Source organism: Heterodontus francisci, chromosome 17 (genome assembly GCF_036365525.1).
Source record: "Heterodontus francisci isolate sHetFra1 chromosome 17, sHetFra1.hap1, whole genome shotgun sequence".
In the NCBI taxonomy this organism is placed as follows: Eukaryota; Metazoa; Chordata; class Chondrichthyes; order Heterodontiformes; family Heterodontidae; genus Heterodontus; species Heterodontus francisci.
In genome coordinates this window covers 60,316,265-60,343,045 of record NC_090387.1, presented here as the reverse complement: position 1 = coordinate 60,343,045, position 26,781 = coordinate 60,316,265, and the positions used below count along the sequence as shown (strand labels likewise).

At 44.4% G+C, this 26,781-nt stretch overlaps 1 protein-coding gene across 7 annotated transcripts in view; it reads left to right on the top strand.

Moving 5' to 3' along the window:
• Nucleotides 1–26,781, top strand: part of dpep2 (dipeptidase 2) — a 64,459-nt gene that overhangs the window by 19,837 nt on the left and 17,841 nt on the right. For all 7 annotated transcript variants that reach the window (XM_068049487.1, XM_068049486.1, XM_068049485.1 and 4 more), the window contains exons 6-10: nucleotides 940–1,009; nucleotides 16,721–16,897; nucleotides 17,656–17,740; nucleotides 18,561–18,636; nucleotides 18,720–18,855. In XM_068049487.1, coding sequence (XP_067905588.1) covers nucleotides 940–1,009; nucleotides 16,721–16,897; nucleotides 17,656–17,740; nucleotides 18,561–18,636; nucleotides 18,720–18,855 — 544 coding nt within the window. The remainder of the gene's footprint in view (nucleotides 1–939; nucleotides 1,010–16,720; nucleotides 16,898–17,655; nucleotides 17,741–18,560; nucleotides 18,637–18,719; nucleotides 18,856–26,781) is intronic.

Sequence of the window (26,781 nt, the reverse complement as noted above, 5' to 3'; positions counted from 1 at the left end):
TTAGTCATTAGTTCAAAAAAAGATACACATTACATCAAAGAATACATTCAAACAAAATGTAAAGAATTCAAAGAAAAATGCCAGTTAAATGAGTATAGTCAACAAGAACAAGAAAGCAAATGTTTGACATAAAATTGCACGACCAGACTAGAAATTTTACTACATAAATTACAAGTCTAAAACGTCTCCAAAAATATGACCGCGCCATGTGTGGGAGGTGAGGTGACTATGAGCAAAACGTAGGAAGAGAGGGCAATTCTGATTTTAATCTAAGTGAATTTGAGCTAAATATAACAAATATTCATCTTGGAACCAGAATCTCCTTTATTGGTTAAAATATTTTCTTAGGTTTGATCGCAAAGCTCTTTCTGTTTCCTTGCAGCTGGTGCCAAACTTCCCCCACCACACACTGTAGCCGATTACTTTAGTTGAGGCCTTGATGATTGAAAGCATAGCTGGCAAACAGTGGGACAAATGGAAGATAATCAGAGGAATGGGGTAGGGGAGCTGTAGCACTAGAGAAGAGTACAAAGATAGGAAGGGATGAGGTCATGCAGGCTACGTTTATAGTGTGTATTAAAATATTGTGATTTATTGTGATTTGTGAACATTAATTTTAACAGTAAAGCAAGAGAACAGAAAATAATATACCACAGGTTTCATTCTTATCACACAATCACGTAATCTACTGAACCATCAGGAGAGCTAGCTTGAAGCAAAATTGAAAGTCTTTCTTTTTAATCTGCCTACTGTGGCTCCTAATCTGTTGCTGATGTCTGTAGGGGTACAATATGCTGTAATACCTGATCAGACAGATTACTGTTCCAACATGAAGTGCATTTAGAAATGTATAAAGTTCTTTAACTAATGTTGGTTATCTTGTAAGTTTGGTCTCTGATTAAAATTGTAAAACATAGTCATTGATATTTACTTTTTCAGGGCACAGAGTGCATTAGAGAGTCAAGGCAATGTGTATCACATAAAAAACAACTTAACACAGTTTGGTGAGGTAAGATTTCATGTTTTAAATACATTTTTATGTTTTGCCCTCCCTAGGCAGTGATGATTCTGCTATTACCCTCACTTCTCAGCCTGTGCAAATCCATTACATTCATTTTGTACTTGCACAACAATATTTACTGAAATATACATCAGTACTAAGGAAAGCTCACCAGAGGGATACAGCATAAATCTAAAGTGCTGATAACATGTCTGTATTGCCACACCTGAAGTGCTGTGTATAAATCCAGCTGCTCTGGTATAATAAGGATAGCCAGGCATTATTGATGCAGTGCAGAGAAGGGTAGCCAAACTACTACACAGCTCAAAGCCTCTGAGCTAAGAAATGGAAGAGCCTAGAATTGTTTATTCTGGAGAAGGTCCGGGGGTGATGTTAATCAAGTACTCAAGATCCTTAAGGAATCCCCATTATATATTTGAGATTATCACAAACTCTAGAACCAAGGGACTCTGGATCAAGTTTGGGAGAGGGAAAGCACACAAATAGTTAAGATATAATTACTTACAAAAGACTTGCAGGGTGATAGGTTAATTGGCCATTATAAATTGCCCCTAGTATAGGTAAGTGGTAGGGCAATATAGGGACAGGTGGGGATGTGGTAGGAATATGGAATTAGTGTGGGATTAGTATAAATGGGTGGTTGATGGTCGGCACAGACTCGGTGGGCCGAAGGGCCTGTTTCAGTGCTGTATCTCTAAACTAAACTACTTTAAGCAGTTGCTTAACAATGTATGCAATGGACTATCCAGGCAGATAGTGCGACATATATAAGGGAAAACGGAATACTTAGTTGAGGTTGAGGGTGATTGAGGAATGGTCACTGACCCGAAACGTTAACTCTGCTTCTCTTTCCACAGATGCTGCCAGACCTGCTGAGTGAATCCAGCATTTCTTGTTTTTGTTTCAGATTTCCAGCATCCGCAGTATTTTGCTTTTATTTTAGAGGAATGCTGGCTGTTGGACAAGCTAGATAGGCTGGAATTTATTTCATTCCGATATGTTCCTAAGCTAGCATATTATCCATTTCTATCATTAATTCACTGTGGGTGCAAATCTGAATTTCTTCTATCATTTTAAGTTGCTGCCTGTACGCTTGTGACATCAAATCATAAGCAGTTATAATCATTTGTTTTGCAATACCATAAGCAGTACTGCTCACCAAATGTACTCGTGAAGATTCAATCAATAAGCAGCAATACAAACCTTTTTTGCCATAACTCCTATTTATGGTGATTTCCTTTAGAATCAATGGGCAAAATCTTTAGCCCCCGATGAGGGCGAGCATGGAGGTGGGTGGGCATGAAAATTCACGCCGTCAGCCGGCGTGCTGGTTTGCCATCTCCATCCTGCTCCCGGGACCTTTTTTCCAGAGGCAGGATGGGGGAATGGTGAAGGGGATGGCAGGGCGACGCACCTGTAAGGGGCGCAGAACCAATTAAGGGTATTCAAAGGCCAATTAAGCAATTAAAGCCTATTGCCAGAGGCCGACCGGAATTTTCCAGTTGGCCTCCATGCCCTGAAGGCATCGGGGACTAGGCTAGGCGCCTGGAGACAGCTTCCCAGCAGCAGACTGGCTTTGAGGTGTCCCTCCCCACCCGGCACAGCTTGCCTGGCCACAGCTGCAGCTGCAGGCTGCCCCATCGAGGGGGTTCCCTCTCCACAATGGTGGACCAGCTGCTGAGTCTGTTTTTTATTGACATTTTAATAAGTTGGAGAAAGGGTCCCTCCATCTTAAGGCGCTCCCTCTCTCGCTTACCTGAAAAGGCAGCCTGTTGCTTCTTCAGTGTTGGAGGATCTCCTATTGACCCTCCAGCTACGAGAGCCTGCATGCCATCCTTACGGCTGGCAAGCCCGCCCTCCAGCCACTAATTGGCGAATTCGGGGAAAATCAGTGTCAGGTAACTATTCCCCACACAGTGCAGGGTTCTGACCCCCATTTGACCCTCATATCAGGGTCCCGATACCTGCTCCCGGCGGAGCAGCAGGAGAAGGTAGCGACTCTTCGGTGGGTGAGTGAAGGCATCAGGAGCTGTGTTTTAAAAGTAAGTACTTACTGTTTTACTTACTGTTTTCCTTGTCTTTGAGTTTCTTTTGGCGCCGGAGGAACCGGAAGCTGGTCGGCAGCGAGGACTCCTGGGTAGGTATTTTCCTTAAAGGTGCGGAGCTCCGTGGACTCGGCCTCATTTCCCGGCGGAGCAGCAGGAGAAGGTAGCGACTCTTCGGTGGGTGAGTGAAGGCATCAGGAGCTGTGTTTTAAAAGTAAGTACTTACTGTTTTACTTACTGTTTTCCTTGTCTTTGAGTTTCTTTTGGCGCCGGAGGAACCGGAAGCTGGTCGGCAGCGAGGACTCCTGGGTAGGTATTTTCCTTAAAGGTGCGGAGCTCCGTGGACTCGGCCTCATTTCCCGGCGGAGCAGCAGGAGAAGGTAGCGACTCTTCGGTGGGTGAGTGAAGGCATCAGGAGCTGTGTTTTAAAAGTAAGTACTTACTGTTTTACTTACTGTTTTCCTTGTCTTTGAGTTTCTTTTGGCGCCGGAGGAACCGGAAGCTGGTCGGCAGCGAGGACTCCTGGGTAGGTATTTTCCTTAAAGGTGCGGAGCTCCGTGGACTCGGCCTCATTTCCCGGCGGAGCAGCAGGAGAAGGTAGCGACTCTTCGGTGGGTGAGTGAAGGCATCAGGAGCTGTGTTTTAAAAGTAAGTACTTACTGTTTTACTTACTGTTTTCCTTGTCTTTGAGTTTCTTTTGGCGCCGGAGGAACCGGAAGCTGGTCGGCAGCGAGGACTCCTGGGTAGGAAGCAAGGGATGAAATTGCAGAGCCGCTGGCAATGATCTTTTCATCTTCTCTGCTGACGGGGGTGGTACCAGGTGATTGGAGGGTGGCAAATGTTGTGCCCCTGTTCAAGAAAGGGAATAGGAACAACCCTGGGAATTACAGGCCAGTTAGTCTTACTTCGGTGGTAGGCAAGTTGATGGAAAAGGTGCTGAGGGATAGGATTTCTGAGCATCTGGAAAGACACTGCTTGATTCGGGACAGTCAGCACGGTTTTGTGAGGGGTAGGTCTTGCCTCACAAGCCTGATTGAATTCTTTGAGCAGGTGACCAAGCAAGTGGATGAGGGTAAACCAGTGGATGTGGTGTACATGGATTTTAGTAAGGCATTTGATAAGGTCCCCCATGGTAGACTTATGGAGAAAGTCAGGAGGCATGGGATAGTGGGGAATGTGGCCAGTTGGATTAAGAATTGGCTAACTGATAGAAGGCAGAGAGTGGTCTTAGATGGTAAATACTCAGCCTGGAGCCCAGTTACCAGTGGCGTGCCGCAGGGATCAGTTCTGGGTCCTCTCCTGTTTGTGATTTTTATTAACGACTTGGATGAGGAAGTCGAAGGGTGGGTCAGTAAATTTGCAGATGATACAAAGGTTGGTGGAGTTGTGGATACCGAGGAGGGCTATTGTCGTCTGCAAAGGGACTTGGATAGGTTGCAGTGCTGGGCTGAAAAGTGGCAGATGGAGTTTAACCCTGAAAAGTGTGAGGTCGTCCATTTTGGAAGGACAAACATGAATGCAAAATACTGGGTTAACGGTAGGGTTCTTGGGCATGTGGAGGAGCAGAGAGACCTTGGGGTCTATGTGCATAGATCATTGAAAGTTGCAACTCAAGTGGATAGGGCTGTGAAGAAGGCATATGGGGTGTTAGCGTTCATTAGCAGAGGGATTGAATTTAAGAGCCGCGAGGTGATGATGCAGCTGTACAGGACCTTGGTGAGGCCTCATTTGGAGTACTGTGTGCAGTTCTGGTCGCCTCATTTTAGGAAGGATGTGGAAGCCTTGGAGAGGGTGCAGAGGAGATTTACCAGGATGTTGCCTGGAATGGAGAATAAGTCTTACGAGGAAAGGCTGAACATTCTAGGCCTCTTCTCATTAGAACGGAGAAGGATGAGGGGTGACATGATAGAGGTTTATAAGATGATCAGGGGAATAGATAGGGTAGACAGTCAGAAACTTTTTCCCCGGGTGGAGCAAAGCGTTACAAGGGGTCATAAATTTAAGGTGAAGGGTGGGAGATATAAGGGGGATGTCAGGGGAAGGTTCTTTACCCAGAGAGTGGTCGAGGCATGGAATGCCTTGCCCGGGGAAGTTGTTGAGTCAGAAACTTTAGGGACTTTCAAAAGGCTTTTGGATAGGTATATGGATAAAGGAGAATGATGGGGTATAGATTAAATTGTCCTTGACAGAGGACAAAGGATCGGCACAACATTGTGGGCCGAAGGGCCTGTTCTGTGCTGTATGTTCTATGTTCTATGTTCTATGTCTTTTCCCTTTTCTTAAAAGTTAGATTAAATTATACTTGATGAAATTATTCTGCACAGAACCATGGCCTGGATCAACTGTCCCTCACACTTCAATCTCTTTAGCCTTTCCATTGCCTGGCATTTGTGTGACGCAAATACTACTTGCCACATATCAGCCCAAGCCTTGATGTTGTCCAGGTCTTTCTGCATGCGGGCATGGACCACTTCAGAATCTGAGGAGTTCTGAATGGTACTGAACACTGTGCAATTATCAGTGAACATCCACACTTCTGACCTTATGTTGAAGGATAGGTCATTGATAAAACAATTTGGCCTATGATACTACCCTGAGGAGTTCAGTCTAGTGTCAGCTGTGGCTCAGTTAGTAGCACTCTGAATCACAAAGTTTCAAGTTCAACTCCAGGTCTTGCATAGAAAAATCAAGGCTGACAATCCAGTGCTACATTATAGGAGGTACTGTCTTTCAGAGGAGACCTTAAACCAAGGCTTTAGCTGCCTGCTTGGGTGGATGTAAAAGATCCCATGGCACTATTTCAAAGAAGAGCAAAAACAGATTATCTGATCATTATCACATTACTGTTTGTGGGAGTTTACTCTGTGCAAATTAGCTGCCACATTTCCCCATTACAACAGTGACTACACTTCAAAATTACCTCATTGGCTGTAAAGCACTTTGAGATACCCAGTGGTCATGAAAAGTGATATATATATTTACACAAGTTTTGTTTTCCTTGCAGCGATGTTCTGGGGCTGAGATGATTGGCCTCCAACAACCATAACTATCTTCATTTGTGCTAGATATGACTCCAACCAATGAAGAGATTTCCCCTGATTCCCATTGACTTCAGTTTTGTTAAGGCTGCCAGATACTGCACTCGTTAAAATGCTGCCTTGATGTCAAGGGCAGTCACTCTCACCTCTCCCCTGGAGTTCAGCTCTTTTGTTCATGTTTGGATCAAGGCTGCAATGAGGTCAGGAGCTGAGTGGCCTTGGCAAAACCCAAACTGAGCATCGGTGAGCAGGTTATTTTTTTTTAATTCATTCATGGGATGTGGGCATCGCTGGCTAGGCGAGCATTTATTGCCTATCCCGAATGGCCCTTGAGAAGGTGGTGGTGAGTTGACTTCTTGAACCACTGCAGTCCATGTGAGGTAGGTCCACCCACAGTGCTGTTAGGAAGGGAGTTCCAGGATTTTGACCCAGCGAAAGTGAGGAATGGCACTATAGTTCCAAGTCAGGGTGGTGTGCGACTTGGGCGGGAACTTGCAGATGGTGATATTCCTATGCATCTGCTGCTCTTGTCCTTCTCGGTGGTAGAGGTCGCGGGTTTGGAAGGTGCTGTCTAAGGAGCCTTGGTGCATTGCTGCAGTGTATCTTGGAGATGGTACACACTGCTGCCACTGTGCGCCGGTGGTGGAGGGAGTGAATGTCTGTGGATGGTGTGCCAATCAAGCGGGCTGCTTTGTCCTGGATGTTGCCAAGCTCCTTGAGTGTTGTTGGAGCTGCACCCATCCAGGCAAGTGGAGAGTATTCCATCACACACCTGACTTGTGCCTTGTAGATGGTGGGCAGGCTTTGGGGAGTCAGGGGGTGAGTTACTCGCCGCAGGATTCCTAGCCTCCGACCTGCTCTTGTAGCCACTGTATTTATATGGCTGATCCAGTTCAGTTTCTGGTCAATGGTAGCCCCTAGGATGTTTATAGTGGGGGATTCAGCAATGGTAATGCCATTGAATGTCAAGGGGAGATGGGTAGATTCTCTCTTGTTGGATATTGTCATTGCCCGGCATTTGTGTGGTGCAAATGTTACTTGCCACTTATCAGCCCAAGCCTGGATATTGTCCAGGTCTTGCTGCATTTCTACACAGACTGCTTCAGTATCTGAGGAGTCACGAATGGTGCTGAACATTGTGCAATCATCAGCGAACATCCCCACTTCTGACCTTATGATTGAAGGAAGGTCATTGATGAAGCAGCTGAAGATGGTTGGGCACAGGACACTACCCTGAGGAACTCCAGCAGTGATGTCCTGGAGCTCAGATGATTGATCTCCAACAACCACAGCCATCTTCCTTTGCGCTAGGTATGACTCCAATCTGCAGAAAGTTTCCCCCTGATTCCCATTGACTCCAGTTTTGCTCGGGCTCCTTGATGCCATACTTGGTCAAATGCTGCCTTGATGTCAAGGGCAGTCACTCTCATCTCAGCTCTTGAGTTCAGCTCTTTTGTCCATGTTTGAACCAAGGCTGTAATGAGGTCAGGTGCTGAGTGGCCCTGTCGGAACCCAAACTGGGTATCACAGAGCAGGTTATTGCTAAGCAAGTGCTGCTTGATGGCACTGTTGATGACACTCTCCATCACCTCACTGATGATTGAGAGAAGATGATGGGGCGGTAATTGGCCGGGTTGGACTTGTCCTGCTTTTTGTGTACGGGACATACCTGGGCAATTTTCCACATTGCCGGGTAGATGCCAGTGTTGTAGCTATACTGAAATAGCTTGGCTAGGGGTGCGGCAAGTTCTGGAGCACAGGTCTTCAGTACTATTGCCGGAATATTGTCAGGACCCATAGCCTTTGCAGTTCCATTGCCGTCAGTCATTTCTTGATATCACGGGGATGAATCGAATTGGCTGAAGTCTGGCATCTGTAATGCTGGGGACTTCAGGAGGGGGTCGAGTTGGATCATCAACTCGGCTCTTCTGGCTGAAGATTGTTGCAAATGCTTCAGCCTTATCTTTCGCACTGATGTGCTGGGCTCTCCCATCATTGAGGATGGGGATATTTGTGGAGCCACCTCCTCCAGTTAGTTGTTTACTTGTCCATCACCATTCATGACTGGATGTGGCAGGACTGCAGAGCTTGGATCTGATCCGCTGGTTATGGGATCGCTTAGCTCTGTCTAATGCATGCTGCTTATGCAGTTTGGCACACAAGTAGTCCTGGGTTGTAGCTTCACCAGGTTGACCCCTCATTTTGAGATATGCCTGGTGCTGCTCCTGGCATGCCCCCCTGCACTCATCATCGAACCAGCTTTGATCTCCTGGCTTGATGATAATGGTAGAGTGGGGATATGCTGGGCCATGAGGTTACAGATTGTGGTTGAGTACAATTCTACTGCTGCTGATGGCCCACAGCGCCTCATGGATGCCCAGTTTTGCATTGCTAGATCTGTTCGAAATCTATCCCATTTAGCACGGTGATAGTGCCGCACAACACGATGGAGGGTATCCTCAATGTGAAGGCGGGACTTCGTCTCCACAACGACTGTGCGGTGGTCACTCCTACCAATACAGTCATGGACAGAAGCATCTGTGGCAGGAAGATTGGTGAGGACAAGGTCTAGTATGTTTTTCCCTCGTGTTGGTTCCCCCACCACCTGCCGCAGACCCAGTCTAGCAGCTATGTCCTTTAGTACTCGGCCAGCTCGGTCAGTAATGGTGCTACCGAGACACTCTTGGTGATGGACATTGAAGTCCTCCACCCAGAGTACATTTTGTGCCCTTGCCACCCTCAGTGCTTCCTCCAAGTGGTGTTCAACATGGAGGTGTACTGACTCATCAGCTGAGGGAGGGCGGTCGGTGGTAATCAGTAGGAGGTTACCTTGCCCATGTTTGACCTGATGCCATGAGACTTCATGGGGTGCGGAGTCGATGTTGAGGACTCCTAGGGCAACTCCCTCCCTACTGTATACCACTGTCCCGCCACCTCGGCTGCCGGTGGGACAGGACATACCCAGGAATAGTGATTGCGGTGTCTGGGACATTGTCTATAAGGTATGATTCCATGAGTATGACTATGTCAGGTTGTTGCTTGACTAGTCTGTGGGACAGCTCTCCCAACTTTGGCACAAGCCCCCAGATGTTAGTAAGGAGGACTTTGCAGGGTCGACAGGGCTGGGTTTGCCGTTCTCGTTTCCGGTGCCTAGGTTGATGCCGGGTGGTCCGTCCAGTTTCATTCCTTTTTATTGGCTTCGTAGCGGTTAAGTACAACTGAGTGGCTTGCTAGGGCATTTCAGAGGGCATGTAAGAGTTAACCACTTTGCTGTGGGTCTGGAGTCACATGTAGGCCAGACCAGGTAAGGACAGCAGATTTCCTTCCCTGAAGGACATTAGTGAAGCAGATGGGTTTTTACAACAATCGACAATGGTTTCATGACCATCATTAGACTAGCTTTTTAATTCCAGATTTATTAATTAAATTCCACCTTCTGCTGTGGTGGGATTCGAACCCATGTCTCCAGATCAATACCCTGGGTCTTTGGGTTACTAGTCCAGTGATAATACCACTACGCCACCACCTCCCCCTGGTGAGCAATTGCCATTTGATAACACTGTCGACGACACTTTCCATCACTTTGCTGATGGTCGAGAATAGATTTATGGGACAGGAATTGGCCAGACTGGAATTGTCCTGCTTTTAGTGGACAAGTCATAGCTGGGCAATTTTCCACATTGTCGCAATAATGCCAGTGTTGCAGCTGCACTGGAATAGCTTGGCTCGAGGCGCGGCAAGTTCTGTAGCACAAGTCTTCAGTACTAAACCCGGAATGTTGTCACGGCTCATAGTCTTTGCTGTATACAGTGCCTTCAGCCATTTCGTGATATCACATGGAGTGAATCGAATTGGCTTGAAGACTGTCATCTGTAATGCTGGGGACCGCAGGAGGAGGCTGAGATAGGTCATCCATTCGGCACTTCTGGCTGAATGTGGTTGCAAATACTTCAGCCTTGTCTTTTGCACTGACATGCTGGGCTCTGCCTTCATTGGGGACGGAAATGTTTGTGGAGCCTCCTCTTCTGGTTAGTGGTTTAATTGTCCACCACCATTCATGACTAAATATGGCAGAACTGCAAAGCGCTGTTTATGTCACAACAATATCTCTTGAACTATTCAATTAGTTCAGACTCCCACATATCTGATATTATCAAAAATAATGGACTTGAAAGTATAACAGGCTATGAATGCTTAGCACATTTGTCTGAAATTCTTCCCTTTATTATTCTAGCAGATCAATTAACATTTGTTTCAGATGGATTACTGCTTCTGGTTAAATAGCAGAAAGAAGAAATTCAGACAAATGCATATACTATTATTCCACAGCATGGCAATGGTCCTAATGAGTATGTCCCAATCAGAGATAATAAGTGGCTTTTTTTTGCCATTCATCATGTTCACCATGAGTCAACAAGTGGTATCCTGTTATTTTTAGAGGCAGCCTGTGGTTTATCCTGAAACCAAAACAGGAACTCCTGGAATATAGTCTATCTAGAGAAGAGTGAGTTTGCTCATGTGCATAATAAACTTTTTAAAGGAATATCATATCCATGAAAAGCGTTTGGTGAAATAAACTTGAATTAGAGTCATAGAGTTATATAGCACAGAAACAGGCCCTTCGGCCCATTGTGTCTGTGCCAGCATCAAGCACCTATCTATTCTAATCCCATTTTCCAGCACTTGGCCCATAGCAAATTGGGAAGGAAGCAGAGCAGGAGATCTAGATGTCATTTTTGTTGAGGTAACATTCCACCCAAGTGACAGGATGATGTGCTTTAGTGATATTTACCCAGCCACCCATCAGGGAATTGTTGAATTGGTAAAGTGAAGGTTCCAAGGACTGAAAGAATGGGACAAGGTAAACTGCAGGATTAATGTTACTTACTGTGACTTGCTACCTCTACGAGCTTCAGTAAATTAGTGAAAATTTAAGGAATAATTACTGCTCCCCAGGATTCACAGTTACAAGCTGATGTGGCAGAAGGACTTCAAATATTGGTGCAAATCACTAGCATATCAAAATCTTTTACAGATCTTGATCCTGTTTATGGGATCTGAGCACAATCAGAGTGTTGTTTGTATCCAAATAGCTAAATATACTAAAGATAACTAAAATAAGGGGGATGGTAGCATAGTGGTACTGGACTAGTAATCCTGGATTAATAATCTGGAGACATGAGTTCAAATCCCACCATGGGTAGCTGGGGGAATTTAAATTTAATTAATTAATAAATCTGGAAAAAAATGCTAGTATTAATAATGATCTTGAAACTCCTGGATTGTTGTAAAAACCCTCATGGTTCACAAATAACCTTCAGGGAAGGAAATCTGCCATCCTTAGCTGGTCTGGTCTACATGTGGGGCTGGGTTTTGTTCTGCCCGAGGTGTCGGGTTCCGTGGCAGGAGGGAGTCTGAAAATTGCTCCAGATGAGGCCTGCCATGGACCTTGACGCCAGGAGGGCCGGGCCCGATCCTCCTGGTGGCAGCGAGGCTCCATGGCAGTCCCTCTGCTTCTGGGTGATGGGACCGCAATTAAAATAAGCAAGATGAATACATTTAAATAGACTTACCTGCAATCTTGAGTCCCTGCCGCGTTCTTTGGTGCAGCAGCTGGCACATCCGCGCCTTCAAATCCCCGTCCGGGGAAACGCGGTGCCACACTGGTGGGGAAAGGGGAGGAGGTAAGATTTTCAGTTTGCGGGGAGGAGGGTAAAATAAATGTAAAGGGTGTAGGGAATGGTTGGAAGGGTTCAACTTTAAACTTTGTGCACTTTGGGGGGGGGGGAAAAGGTCAGATGTAAAAGGTGTTTTGAGGGGGAAGGGCAAATAGTTAATGTACTTGTTATTGGGGGGGGGGGGTGGGAAAGGGAGCTTTATAACTTTATTTATTAAATTTTTTGGGGGGGTTACTTCTTTAAAAATTTAAGTGCGCTGGCAGGGCTAGCTGCCCTTTAAAAAGGGCGCCAGTGCCTGCGCACATGCAACTGACGCCATTGCCGGTGACAGACAGCCCACCCCATCTACGTGGGTGGGGGTTGGAGAGCGGGTGGTCACCCCAGCCATTTCAATAAGCCGCTGTGCAGGAGATTGTGGCGGCTCTTACGCGTGTGGCCGACACGGGCAGGCCACCGATTTTTGAGCTCACTGCCAAGATCGGCGGCGGGCTCTTAAAATCTGGCCTGTGATTCCAGATCCACAGCAATGTGGGTGACTCTTAACTGCCCTCTGAAATGGCTGAGCAAGCTTTCTTCCGGTCACTTAACTATCTTTGGGACCTGTTCACGTCTGTAAATATCTAACAGCAATTAAAACAAGAAATGCTGGAAATACTCAGCAGGTTTGGCAGCATCTGTGGAGAAAGAAGCAGAGTCAATGTTTCAGGTCAGTGACCCTTCATCAGAACTGACCTGAAACGTTAACTCTGCTTCTCTCTCCACAGCTGCTGCCAGACCTGCTGAGTATTTCCAGCATTTCTTGTTTTTATTTCAGATTTCCAGCATCTGCAGTATTTTGCTTTTCTTTTAATACCTAACAGCACACTGGTTATAGATGTAGATAATGTTGTATTGAATGCCATGCCTTCCATTTTTCAGCTTTGTCTGTTATTAGCAATCCACATATCACATATACTTTCTGTCTATTTTATAGTATTGCTATGAATGGTAAGTTTCATGATGCTGATTACTTACATTCTGATAAAGCTGTCAGGCTGCAGTTCATGTTCATAATTGTAACTGTTTGTCCCCTGCCTGGAAACCTCAGTCTGTTGCTTGTATGATCATTATACGGATACTGCTGCTGGAATAGATTTCCGACTTTTCCTCTCTTTCCTCTTCCATTTATAATTTATTTTCTCTCCATGAGGTGCCCCTGAAGGAACCAAGATTGATTTATACTGCTACTTTTGTGAGGGAAGCAGAAATACACAATGACAATGTAACTCAAGACTATTGAGCACACTTAGGCATTCAGTTATTAGATCCTTTGTGGACACCATCTCACACCAGTTTTGAATCCTCAAAGTGTGCAATATAAATCCACTTTTTGGGAGTAAACAGACCAGCTGCTTCCTGGCCTTTGACAAACTAGGAGGTCCGCAGGGACAGTGCAGGAACAGTGTTCTGTCTTTTACCTTTCTCTTTGACCTCCCCCCACCCTCCCTTCCACCCCGTTTCCTTTCAAAGGCCAATCTGCTTTCTGCTTGTATTTCCCACTGAGGAATTACAGAGATTGAAAACTCACTGTGAAGTGGAAGGGCGAGTGCCTTTGTGTCCTAGCATTCCACCACATTGAGTTGGAGCAGTACCTTGCTGGGCAGGGAAACCTGTTCAAAACTAAACTGCTTCTTTGTAAGAAACATCATGTTTCTTCTAGTCTCTAACTACCTTTGGGGCCTATTCCTAACTGTAAATACCTAACAGCAACATTGGTTATAGGTGGTAATGTAGTGCCACATTTCATTTTTTAGCTTTATCTACTCTTAGCAATGCACATATTCTGCAAACTTGCTGTCCATTTTGTAATATTGCTGTAAAGGAAAATTTTAATGTCATGTTGTCTCACAGGCTGCTTCAGGCTTCCTTATTATTGAACTTAAATTTTGTGTGGATAACATTCAGCACACAATTTAGGGCAAAGAAGCATTAGATATGTTTTCAGCAACACACCCCTCAAGCACAAAGGAATAAAACAGGGAAATTGAGGGCAATCTCTTGGAAAAAGAAACCAGGCAGCATCAATTTAATCAAGCAAACAGTTCCAGTCTTTGTAAGTAACAATTTAAAAAAGCTACAATTTTCTGATGACAAAATACCTGGAGTACAATCAAAAGGTTGTAACACTGTCCACATCTAAGTACCCACCACGGTTAATATAGCGTGGCTTTGAGGTATTTGTAAAAATCTTTCCAACAGAAAATTAAGAGTCATCTCAGAGTATTGCTTTTTTGAGGGTACAACCTGACCTATGCCCAAATCAATTTTCCCCCTTTACCTCATAGTCATTGTGGTTGGGAAGGTGGATGAGCTTCTGCTAAGCCTTTGCAAAACAAACTGCTAGGAAGTGCATAACATGATGACTGGTGTGCTGGCTAGATGGGGAAATAACAGTTTCCTCCCAATTCATATCAGGAACTTAGTAATGCAGAGGGTGCCATATTTTGGATTCCCAGGCTAAACATTTTCCAGGATTCATCGTCATCAGGTATTCCATAAATGGGCCTCATGTCCCCTACAAACAGCGGGTTGGAGCAATGTCTTGCTGGGCAGGGAAACCCATTCAAAACTAACTGTTTCTCGGTATGAAACATCATACCGTCTCAAGTGGACATAAAAGATCTCACAGCACTATTTCAAAGATAGGCAGAGGAGTTATCCCTGGTGTCCTGGGCAATATTTATCCCTCAATCAGCATCACAAAAATATATTATCTGGTTATTGTCATATTGCTGTTGTGGGAGGTTACTGTGCACAAATTGACAAATTTCCCACATTACAACAGTAACTGCACTTCAAAAGAACTTCAATGGCTGGAAAGTGCTTTGGGACGTCTTTTTTTTCCCAGACAAGCATCTGTGCTATTTACAATGTACTGGAGCATTTGATTAGAAGATGGAAAATCATTGTGGAATTTTCCCACATGTGTGGCCAGCTGCATTAAACAATTTTTTTTTTAATGGCCTGGATTGCCTTAGTGAAACTGGCCATTTAAGATTTAGTCTCCCTCCCGAGGACCTTCGCAAAGCTGGAGGCCAGGGATACATATGTGACCCTTGTGCCCAGCATTGCTAGGGCATGAATGACAGGAATTATGTGTATTTGATGTACTTCCCTCATTTGCACCTTGATTTGTGGACAGACCTATTAGTTACTAACATCAAGTCCAAGGAAAATGATATACAGAAACTCAGTGTTACTGGGTCCTACCTTAACTGTCTCTCCAGATAACAGCATATATAGTATGTATTTTGGGTGGAAAGTTAAGGCCTAAACTTGCATCCACATTAATTAGTGAATCAGGGAGTTGCTGATTAACAGGCTAGAAATTAGATGGAATATAAATTTAAGCATAGGCGATTAAATAGTTTGTGCAACATTTCAGAAACACATAATTCTGGATAATAGCAACATTATGCAGAGGAAGTTTACTGTTTGGGCTGCCTAGGAGTTATAGCCTTGTTTAATTACCTTCCCTCTGGGGAGAGGGTAGAGGGTGCAGGAGTGAAGGGGAAGTGGAGGAAAGGGGAGTTGGGAAGAGAGAAGGGATAGGAAGAGGATGAATTAAGGAGATGTAGAAAGGAAGGAGGGAAGAAGGGTGGAAAAGGAGTAGGAGAAGGGACGGAAGATTAAGAAAAACATAAGGTTTATTTTATTATAATGGTAAAATATAAGATGAAAAAAATTAGTAATCTAGGTTCTCCTTTCCTCAACCCTCACACTGTCCCTCTCACCCCTCAACCCCAGATGAGACTTATTTCCTGTCTCTGTCAGTGTAGTGTTGTGAACTAATATTGGGAGATGCCAGAAACTTAGTGACAGTCTACTTCTTATTTGCTTCTGCAGAAAGCAAGCGGCATCAGCTTAGCACTTCCCAGCAGCAATGCAACTGTAGGTGCAAAACCACAGACCAAAGTGATTCCCCTCCTCAATTGAAGTTGGTGGTGCTAACGGCCTATTGATCACCATTTTTGACTGAATTACTCTGACCCTGGGGTTAGGGGTTCAGGAAATAAGGGTGCATGTCCTGATTCACTGAAAATTTGCCACCATTGCTGCATGGAGAAAAAATTACTCTCCTTTGATTATTTTTTTTAAACCGAGGAACTGGGTGACACTGTGCATTAAGAAAGAAAAGAAAGACTTGCAAATATATAGCACCATTCACAACCTCTGGACATCCCAGAAGACAGTCGTTTAAGTACTTTTTAAGTGTAGTCACTGTTGTAATGTAGGAAACACAGCAGCCAATTTGTGCACAGCAAGCTCCAACAACAATGCAATAATGACCAGTTTATTAGTTATTTAGGTATTAGTGGAAGGTAAATACTGGCCGGGACACTGGGGAAAACTCCTTTGCTCTTCTTTGAAATCGTGCCATGGAATCTTATAAGCTCACCTGAGAGGGTTAGACACCTTCACTTCTAAGAGTTCAGATTCAGCCCAGACTGATGGAATGGATATACTCTGTGTCTGATGACTGTAAGGGTTCTATGTGAAACCAGTTTTGGCATTCTCAGTCCAAAATGAACCTACAGCACTCAGACAGGGTTAAGCATGGCTGGTGGGGCAATTATAAAAGTGTCATATTGATACAGTGAAGAGTGTTCATATGAGGTTGTGGCAGAGGTATATGCTATATATATCTGGCTGGGATATACCTGGTCTGGGAGCACTTGATGTCCAAAATGGAAAGTGTTTCATTCTCTTGCACTGACTGACATCCTTCACCTCGATGAGCATGAAAGAAAAGTTTAAAAGGTTAAAAAGTTGAAAACAATGCTAATTTTCTTCAATCTATTTTCAGTTAAGCACTTTAGTTCTAACATCATTGTTTCATGCGAGCTTTCAATAAGAGGTACACCAATAAACTGTATAATTACAACATTGAATTTTTAGGAGGTTGTGCTGGAGATGAACAGACTGGGAATGATAATAGATCTGTCGCACACTGCCATTGACACAGCAGAAACTGTCCTTAAGATCTCCAGGGCACCGGTTATATTCAGTCATTCGTCTGCATATGCCATCTGCAAACACCCCAGGAATGTTCCAGATAAACTTCTTCACATGGTTGTAAGCAATTTAAACTCAACTCTAATATGTGCTTCTCTTTAGTAATTGTTCATAGAACACATTAAATTACAAATTACTGACCTATATCTCAGCCTTGCAGCAGCAGTGATGTATATTTACACAGGAGAATCTACCATCATATGTCACAAGCAGGGCTCAACATAAAATATTATGTAATACATAGATTGGGAATTTCCTCATAGCGTCTCCTACTTTGACACTGTAACTTTGCCGCAAGTGCAGTCAAACCTCTGTTTCAACATTAAACATTGGATTTTATGGCAACTCACTTGTGTTGGTCTGGCTACCAGAATCAAACCATTCATACTTCTGATTTTCTAAAACATGGTGTGTTAGTGTGGGTGGCACAATGTTTCGGTACATTATTTCTCCAATGTGCTACGCCAGAGAGGGCAAGAACAGGCTTCTGCACTTGTCATTTCCCCACATGGCGAGTTCCTGATCTCAGCTATGTTACCAGAAGGAAAATGTCAAATGGAGGCCAATAGATGCTTTACAATGAGGGAAGAAGCACTGGAAGCATTGTCCCAAGCTGCCGTCATTCTCCATTTAACGACATGTTAAAGGAAAATATTGGCAAAAGCCTGGAAGCCATTCTCTGCTCAATCTCTGAGCCAGAGGCTGCACAGGAAGATCTGAAGATGAGGTAGAAAATAACGGCAACTTTAAAAATGAGGGTTAAATGAGAAATTAAGTGCTTAGATAAGCTATGATTTTCTTTTGTACCTCTTTTTCAGAAAAAGAACGAAGGCCTAGTGATGGTGAACTTCTGCTCCACTTTTGTGGCTTGTCAGAAGCTTTCCAATATTTCCATAGTTGCAGGTACATGATTTGAACTGTTGTACTAGGATAAGGAAATGGTACTCTGCTGATCTGCCCCTTTGTCCTTTTAAAAGGGATAAAATCTTTGATGTTCCAATTTTAGGCCAAATTAGAAATTGTCCCTTTCGATGAAATAATTCTCATGCACCTGTTCACAAAATGTTTCAGGGTGGAAGTACGCACATGTGAGATGTGGAAAAAAGCTGTGTTTGATTTTTGATAAAGATCTTGAAATTAAAATCAAAGGCCCTGTCCTTTAAAGAACAGAATACAGCCTCCATCATTTGCTTATTATTCAACTTTTTTATCAAGTGAATATGAACTTAAGTTTCTGATCAGGTTGAAGACCATATCTGAGGGTAGAAAATACACTGGAACTTTTCCAGAAAATCAACCTCAAAACCATGTCACAGTCTCTATTGAGGCAGAAACTATATCAAAGAGAACTGGATGAGTATTTGAAAAGAAAGAATATGAAAGTGTTGTTGGGGGAAGGAAGGAGGGAAAGGGTTTTGTTCGACTTGAAGAGTTAGCAGTGGTCAGGTGCAATGGGCTGAATAGCTTCCTGTGCCATAAATTCTATAAGTTCTGATACTCTCTGGATCTGTTAATTATGTGGTACAGCTGTAAGTCAACACAAGCAAATTAAAAATCTGAAGCTCATATGCTCAATTACTGACAAAAGAGCGTGCAAAAATGTAATTGCTTTTGATTTCTTTGTATGAAAACCTTGAATTTTGAACCTCGCTGAGGATAAAATTTGGAAAATATTGACACTTCCAGTCAGGGTCAGTGTTACAATTTGCGCCTGCTGTTACAGATCATTTCGACCACATCAAGATGATTGCTGGATATGAGTCGGTTGGAATAGGTGGAGACTATGATGGGGTCACTAGGTTTGTATGCAGTGTTATTCCAACAGTTACTTTTTCTTCTGATATGCTCTCTAATATTTCCTGACATTTGTGGTGGGTTGCAGATTCCCCCAGGGTCTGGAAGATGTGTCAAAATATCCTGCACTAATTGAGGAATTGGTGAGGCGCAAATGGACGGAAAAAGAATTAAAAGCTGTACTGCGATTTAATTTTCTCCGGGTTTTCCACAGAGTTGAAGAGGTAAGGAGGCTACATATGAGGAGTTGGTCGGGTGGGGGCGGTGTTACTTTATTATCATTGTGTTTGTGTTGATTGAATAATGAGACTGGTGCCAGTAGTGCAAACGTTCTTCTGGAAAAAGGAGTATTGGGAGTAAATATCAACAATGAAAACAATCCCTCTATTTCATTTCCCCCATCTATCACAGTGTAAATAACATTTGTGAATGAAGGTACGGTGAGGTGGTGATGAATTCTGGTATATGAATAGACTGTGCCCTGAGTGGTAAGACTGGACCTGCAATCTCAGTGATGATATCAGGGGATGTAGGAAAATTCAAAGGGGAGAGTCAGTGTCATTTACCTCCAAGTGCTCAGCACAAGGTAGTACTTTCAGCAGCTTAGTGGCAGCCTCTTGTCTAGCAGAGACATAACAAAAGAAGGAAAGTAACTAAAATAATGGGATAGAAATACAATGTCACTTTCAGTACACACAGAAGGTATTTTTGATTTGCTCCCATCTGTGCAGTCATCTTTCAAGCTGTGAATACCAGCAGCATTCTTCAATACGACCCAGTCAAAATTAATTACACTGAGTTTGAGTTTCACCCTCAATTATTTAAGATCAAGAAATAAGGGGAGGGACAGCAGTAAAAAAGTTACCCACCTACATCATTTTAACCTAAAATTCAAACCTTTCCCTGGGAGCATATCCCCAGACCCACTGGAAATATCTTACTTTTACTTCATTTGAAGGAGGCGTGGGTAGCATTTAAAGGATATTGTGCTTCAAAATTTGCTGTTTGCAGCCCTGCCAAGAATTATCTTATGGTCAATAAGAATGAATGAAATGCCCCTTTTGCTATTGGACAGTTTAAAAACATTATAAAGGAAATTAATTCACACCTTTTTTCCCTCATAATAGATTCTTGGTTGCTATTGGGAAAAAATGTTTTAAAATATGAAGAAAAATAATTAATTCCCAAATGGCAACTAGAGAGTAGGTTACAATAAAATTGTGGAAAGGCCCCTTCTTCCTTTTCAGTCAAGGCCCATGTTCATTATAAATTCCAAAATACTGGAAGAAACACCAAATAAAGTCAAAAATGAAAATTATTCCAGGCAAGGTGGGAAATAATCCCAGACATCTCCTTGAAAATGAATATTGTGTCTTCAACACTTGTTGAATGTTTTCTTGTGTTTTTTCTTCTAATATATGAGTGAAGCAATGCCACCTACATAGAATTAACTAGCATTTACACCATGGAAATAGGGAATTTGGTTGCTTCCGCCCTCATGTTTTTAGCTAGCTTCCCCTTAAATACATCTATGTTATTTAGCTTAACTACAGGGTGGCACAGTGGCACAGTGGTTAGCACCACAGCCTCACAGCTCCAGCGACCCGGGTTCAATTCTGGGTGCTGCCTGTGTGGAGTTTGCAAGTTCTCCCTGTGTCTGCGTGGGTTTCTTCCGGGTGCTCCGGTTTCCTCCCACATGCCAAAGACTTGCAGGTTGATAGGTAAATTGGCCATTATAAATTGCCCCTAGTATAGGTAGGTGGTAGGGAAATATAGGGACAGGTGGGGATGTGGTAGGAATATGGAATTAGTGTAGGATTAGTATAAATGGGTGGTTGATGGTCGGCACAGACTTGGTGGGCCGAAGGGCCTGTTTCAGTGCTGTATCTCTAAACTAAACTACTCCTTGTGATAGTGAGTTCTGCATTCTAACCACTGGGTAAAGAAGTTCCTCTTGAATTCTCTATTGGGTATACACACATTTAAATTAGGGGCCAGATTTTCAAAGGGTTTTGGGGTCTGGACACAATTTGGAAATCGCAGTCCCAGAGGTTGTCTCCAGGACAGTCCACAATTTTCAATGTGTGGATGTGGGGTGGGGGTGGGGGGGAGGGGTGGGGGTGGGGGGGGAGGGGCAGGGGGAAGGGGACAGGGAAACTGCTCCCCTCCAGTTAAGGGCCCATGAAGCTCATGGAGGAACTGGTGAGGGGGGAGGTCCACAGTGTAATTTTGAATTGCAATTCTGGCGAGTCTGATCATTCTGGTGCACAATAGTGCACAGTTGTCAGGCTCACAGTGGGCAAACTTTAATCCTGTACAAAAAAATGTTTTGCTCCCATGGGGATCTGGTGCTGGGCCAAATGCAGGACTTCTTCAAAAAAATTCTGGAAGCGCTCCTCACCTCTTTATTCCACTGGCCCTTATGGAGTTGTCTGCTGTCTTCTGCAAGGTAGCAGCAGGCCCCGTCATGGCTGCCCCCTCTCTTTGCCGCTTGTGCTCTGCCGGCAGTTCCCGCCTCCTGCAGATGCTCAGTGTCACTAATTGGGCGTTGAGCTTACCTTCTGCCCAATTAGATCATTTACATTTGAAAACTGCATCACGTTAGCGACACAGTTCAGGCACGGGGTTGCGACCCGAAATCATCTGGGCATCGTGTTCCTGACTCTGTTGTGAAAATTGGGCCCTATATGTCCACTTCCCACTGCACTTTCAGTGCTGCAACAGGCTTATGTTCAGGGTCATTTCTGAGTGCTTACATTTTGACACCGTTGATGAGCTTTGCTAGTTTTCGAGGCTGGATTGTATGCTAACAGAATCCAGTCTAAACAGTTTTAGTCCTTAGACAGTGCCCTGCCCTCTTTCTGCTGTCATGACTGTCAAAATTTTAAGGAAATACTGCAGTACACAGACTGTAAAGTATTTGCCCATTGATAGGTTCCGTAAACCTTGATAGAAATCAGCACTTGAAAGCTGCCTAAAGCAGTGAAGAGGCTGTACTCTGTTCTCCTGGTATTATTCCTTGGAGCTCACATCTACTAGCCAGCATAAATGCCTGTGATTATTACTTAGTGCACAAGTGAAGGTTAGTCAGGGAAGTTGAAGCAATGGCAATTGTCAATTACTGCTGGAGATAAAAAGTCAGAGCATATATTCACCTGAGTAGATCAGTATTACAAAGCATCTCCCAGCCACAAGGGAGAGCTTGACAGTATTATTCACAGAAATAAAAAGTGTTCACATAATAGAAAAGGCATCACAGAAGCTGACCTATATAAGATGAAGTATCACAGCAGCTGTGGTTTACTGATGAGCCATTTAGACTGCATTAAAAAAAAATCACCTCTCCCAAGTTACACTGATGGCTTAGTTGGTTAAGGCAGTGGGAAGGGTTAGAAAGTGCCACATCAGATCCCAGGTCTGTGCTGAGTTTGTTGTTCTCAGCGGTAGAGGGATGTGACAGTATACTTTGGCACCCCTGAGTTATAGAGAGAAAAGTTAACCAGGGCTTTTGATCTTTATCCAGCAATCCCTAATGGGAAGGCCATATCTGTGAGTGTCATGTGAGGACAGGGTTGACTCAGATGTGATGTTGCCATAGCTGACTACTCAACTGACGCTCACTGTCAAGGTTAACACATGGAAAATAGGCACTTGGGTTAGTTATTTAGGTTCAGATCTCTGGAATAAATTCCAAGCAAGAAGTCAACTTTTTCAGTGGGGGAGTGGAGTGTGGTGGGGTGGCAGGGAGAGAGAAAACTGGTAGGAGCCCTCTCCCCACCACACTGGTTAGACCAGATAAACTAACATCACTGCTGAATGCTGTGAAACTAGTTATTTTAATGACAAATATATGTTTTCTATCACTTCAAATTGCAGCAGTCCTGTAAAATTTTCTGGGTGTTATTTGTTAGGCTGTGCCTCTCTCCTTTTGCTTTCCAAACACCAAATCTTCTACCTGTCCCTACCACCTTACTGGAAGTTGTTACTGGCCAATGTTATGGTCAGCAGGTGTTCTGGTCAGTGACATTTTAAATGTGTTTCTGTTCAAAATTAGAAACCAGAGAGCAGTCAAAGTGCAAGTGGATTGAACATTGCTGTAAAGCCAGCTGCTAACTTCCTCATGGGGTTTTGAGTTGTGGCTGGTAACCAGAAACTAATGGCCTACTTCTGAGATAAAATTACATAGAACGTATATGTAAATAATTACTGTTCAAAATGCTTACCACTAAGATTCTTATGACTAAGACAATACCAAAATGATATAGAATAGCACCTACTGCAATACTGAAAGAATGCTGCACTGTCAGAGTGCTGTCTTTCAGACTGGATGTTAAACCGAGCCCAGAAATAGGCATTGCTTAATATTTGAAGGGCTGACACTTTTGAAATTATTTTTAAAAAACCAGTTTGCCATTTTGCTCTAAGCCCTGAGGCCACCCATCTCACTACACAACACTAGATCTCTGAGGCCTGCTGCAGCCATTCCCAAGAGGTCAGGAAGGCCCAGTCCAGCTGTCCCCACCTCCCCCCACTTCCCTGCCCTTTCAACCCCTCCCCTTCCCTTCCCCCCCCCTCCGCTACCTCCCTCCCCACTCCCCTGAAATCTGAAATAAAAACAAGAAATGCTGGAAATACTGAGCAGGTCTGGCAGCATCTGTGCAGAGAGAAGCAGAGTTAATGTTTCAGGTCAGTGATCTTTCTTCAGAACTGACAAATATTAGAAATATAAAAGGTTTTAAGCAAGTAAAGCGGGGGTGGGGCAAGAGATAACAAAAGAGAAGGTGTTGATAGGCCAAGGTCACAGAGAATAACTGATCAGAAAGTCATGGAACAAAGGCAAATAGTATATTAATTGTATGCTGAAAGACAAAGCGTTAGTGCAGAGAGGGTGTGAATTGACTGTAAAGCACAAAGCACTCCAAGCACAAACATTTAAAAAAAATTGAAAAACAGAAACAGTGGGTAGGCACAGTAGAAACAAACTAACCAAACTAAAAAAAACTAAAATAAAATAACCAAATAAAAACGATAAAAGAAAAAAAAAGAACAAATAACTAAACATAAAAAGAGGGTGGGGGGGTGGGGGGAGCACCCATCATGCTCTGAAATTATTGAATTCAATGTTCAGTCCGGCAGGCTGTAGTGTGCCTAATCAATAAATGAGATCCTGTTCCTCGAGCTTGCGTTGATGTTCACTGGAACACTGCAGCAATCCCAGGACAGAGATGTGAGCATGAGAGCAAGGGGGAGTGTTGAAATGGCCAGTAACCGGAAGCTCGGGGTCATGCTTATGGACTGAGAGGAGGTGTTCCGCAAAACGGTCACCCAGTCTGCATTTGGTCTCCCCAATGTAGAGGAGACCACATTGTGAGCAGTAGGTACAGTATACTACATTGAAAGAAGTACAAGTAAGTCACTGCTTCACCTAAAAGGAGTGTTTGGGGCCTTGGATAGTGAGGAGAGAGGAGATAAATGGGCAGGTATTACACCTCCTGCGATTGCAGGGGAAGGTGTCGTGGGAAGGGGACAGGGTGGTGGGGGTAATGGAGGAGTGGACGAGGGTGTCGCGGAGGGAATGATCCCTTCAGAATGCTGACAGGGGAAGGGAGGGGAAGATGTGTTTAGTAGTGGCTTCGTGCTGGATGTGGCAGAAGTGGCGGAGGATGATCTTTTGGATGTGGAGGCTGGTGGGGTGGAAAGTGAGGACAAGGGGAACCCTGTCGTGGTTCTGGGAGGAAGGAGAAGGGGTGAGGGTAGAGGTGCGGGAAATGGGCCGGACACGGTTGAGGACCCTGTCAACAACAGTGGGGGGGAATCCTCGGTTGATGAAAAAGGAAGACATCTCAGAAGCGCTGTCATGGATTGTAGCATCATCAGAACAGATGTGTCGGAACCAGAGAAATGGGGAGAATGGAATGGAGTCCTTACAGGAGGCAGGGTGTGAAGAAGTGTAGTCGAGGTAGCTGTGGGAGTCGGTGGACTTATAATGAATATTAGTAGACAGCCTATCCCCGGAGATGGAGACAGAGAAGTCGAGGAAGGGAGGGAAGGGAAGTGTCAGAGATGGACCATGTGAAGGTGAGAGAAGGGTGGAAATTAGAAGCAAAGTTGATAAAGTTTTCTAGTTCCGGGCGAGAGCCGGAAACGGCACCGATACAGTCAGAGGAGGGTGGTGGTGGATGGGGACTGGTTGGGCCTCTGTTCAAGGAAGAAGCGGAGAGCCCTCAAACCGTCCTGGTGGGGGATGGAGGTGTAGAGAGATTGGACGTCCATAGTGAAGAGGAGGCAGTTAGGGCCAGGAAACTGGAAATTGTCAAAATGATGTAGGGCATCAGAAGAGTCACGGATGTAGGTGGGAAGAGACTGGACCAGGGGAGAATAGATAGAGTCAAGATAGGAATAAATAAGTTCAGTGGGGTAGGAACAGGCTGAAACAATGGGTCTGCTGGGACAGTCCTGTTTGTGGACTTTGGGAAGGAGGTAGAAGCGGGCTGTCCGGGGAACAGGCCCTTCGGCCCACCGAGTCTGTGCCGACCATCAACCACCCATTTCTACTAATCCTACACTAATCCCATATTCCTACCACATCCCCACCTGTCCCTATATTTCCCTACCACCTACCTATACTAGGGGCAATGTATAATGGCCAATTAACCTATCAACCTGCAAGTCTTTGGCATATGGGAGGAAACCGGAGCACCCGGAGGAAACCCACGCAGACACAGGGAGAACTTGCAAACTCCACACAGGCAGTACCCAGAATTGAACCCGGGTCGCTGGAGCTGTGAAGCTGCAGTGCTAACCACTGCACCACTGTGCCGCCCAAAGGTAGAAGTCGGTACGCCATACAATAACAGCACTACCCTTATCTGCTGACCTGAGAGAATCAAGTGCGGCAAGTTCAGACGGGGGCAGGTTAGAGTGAGTGAGGGGGGCAGCGAAACTGAGACGGCCGATGTCTCGCCGACAGTTTTCAATGAAAAGATTAAGAGCGGGTAAGAGGCCAGAGGGAGGGGTCCAGGTAGAGGGAGAATGCTGGAGGCAGGTGAATGGGTCTGCTGGTCGGGGGGAGGATTCCTGGTCAAAGAAATGCTCATGGAGGCGAAGGCGATGGAAGAAGAGCTCAACGTCATGCCGAGCCCAAAATTCACTGAGGTGGGGGTGTAAGGGGATAAAACTGAGTCATTTGCTCCTTACAGAACTTTCAGGGTCAGAGAGGGATGGTCAGAGGGTATAGTGAATACACGGCAAGGGGTCAGATCAGAAGGGGTGGGGTCAGAAGGAAGTGAAGGGGAAGAAAGATCTGGAGGGGCATTAGTCCCCATCAGCTGCTGGAGCTTGCGTTCCTTAACACCTGAAAGTAAGAATAAAAGTTTTTGGATTACTAGCTGGCTTCAAGACAGAAAGCAGAGAATGGGAGTAAAGGATAGTTCTTCAGAGTGGCAGAAGGTGGGATGTGGTGTTCCATGAGGATCAGTGCTGGAACCACTGCTATTAACAATTTTTACTTTAACCCGATTTGGACTTTGGAATCAAAAACACAATTTCTAAATTTGTGAATGACATCAAATTTGGGGGGGCGTGGTGTGCGGATGGGGGGAGATAGTCAATACTGAGGAGGACAGCAACAAATTACAGGAGGACACTAATAAACTTACAGAATGGACAAATAATTGGCAAATGAAGTTCAGCACAGATAAATGTGAGGTGGTACAGTTTAGTAGGAAGAAAGAAGACTCACTTATTACTTGGAAGGTGCAAGTCTAGGTGGGTACGGGAACAAAAGGATCTCTAAGTAAAGATACACCAATCATTAAAAGTTGAGCCACAGGTTAACAAGTCCATAGAAGAAGCAAAACAAGCACTAGGCTTTATTTCTATAGGGATAGAATTGAAAAGTAGGGAGGTTATGCTAAACTGGTATCGAACCTTGGTTCGACCACACTTGAGAGGACTGTGTGCAGTTTTGATTGCCATATTATCAAGTATATAGAAGCACTGGAAAGGGTGCAGAGAAAATTTACAGAATGATACCAGAAATGCAAGGGCATGCATTTCAGGAAAGGATGAAGAGGCTGGGTCCCTTCTTTCTTAAAATTAAGACGACTTAGAGGTGATCTAATCGAGGACTTTAAAATTGAAAAAGATTT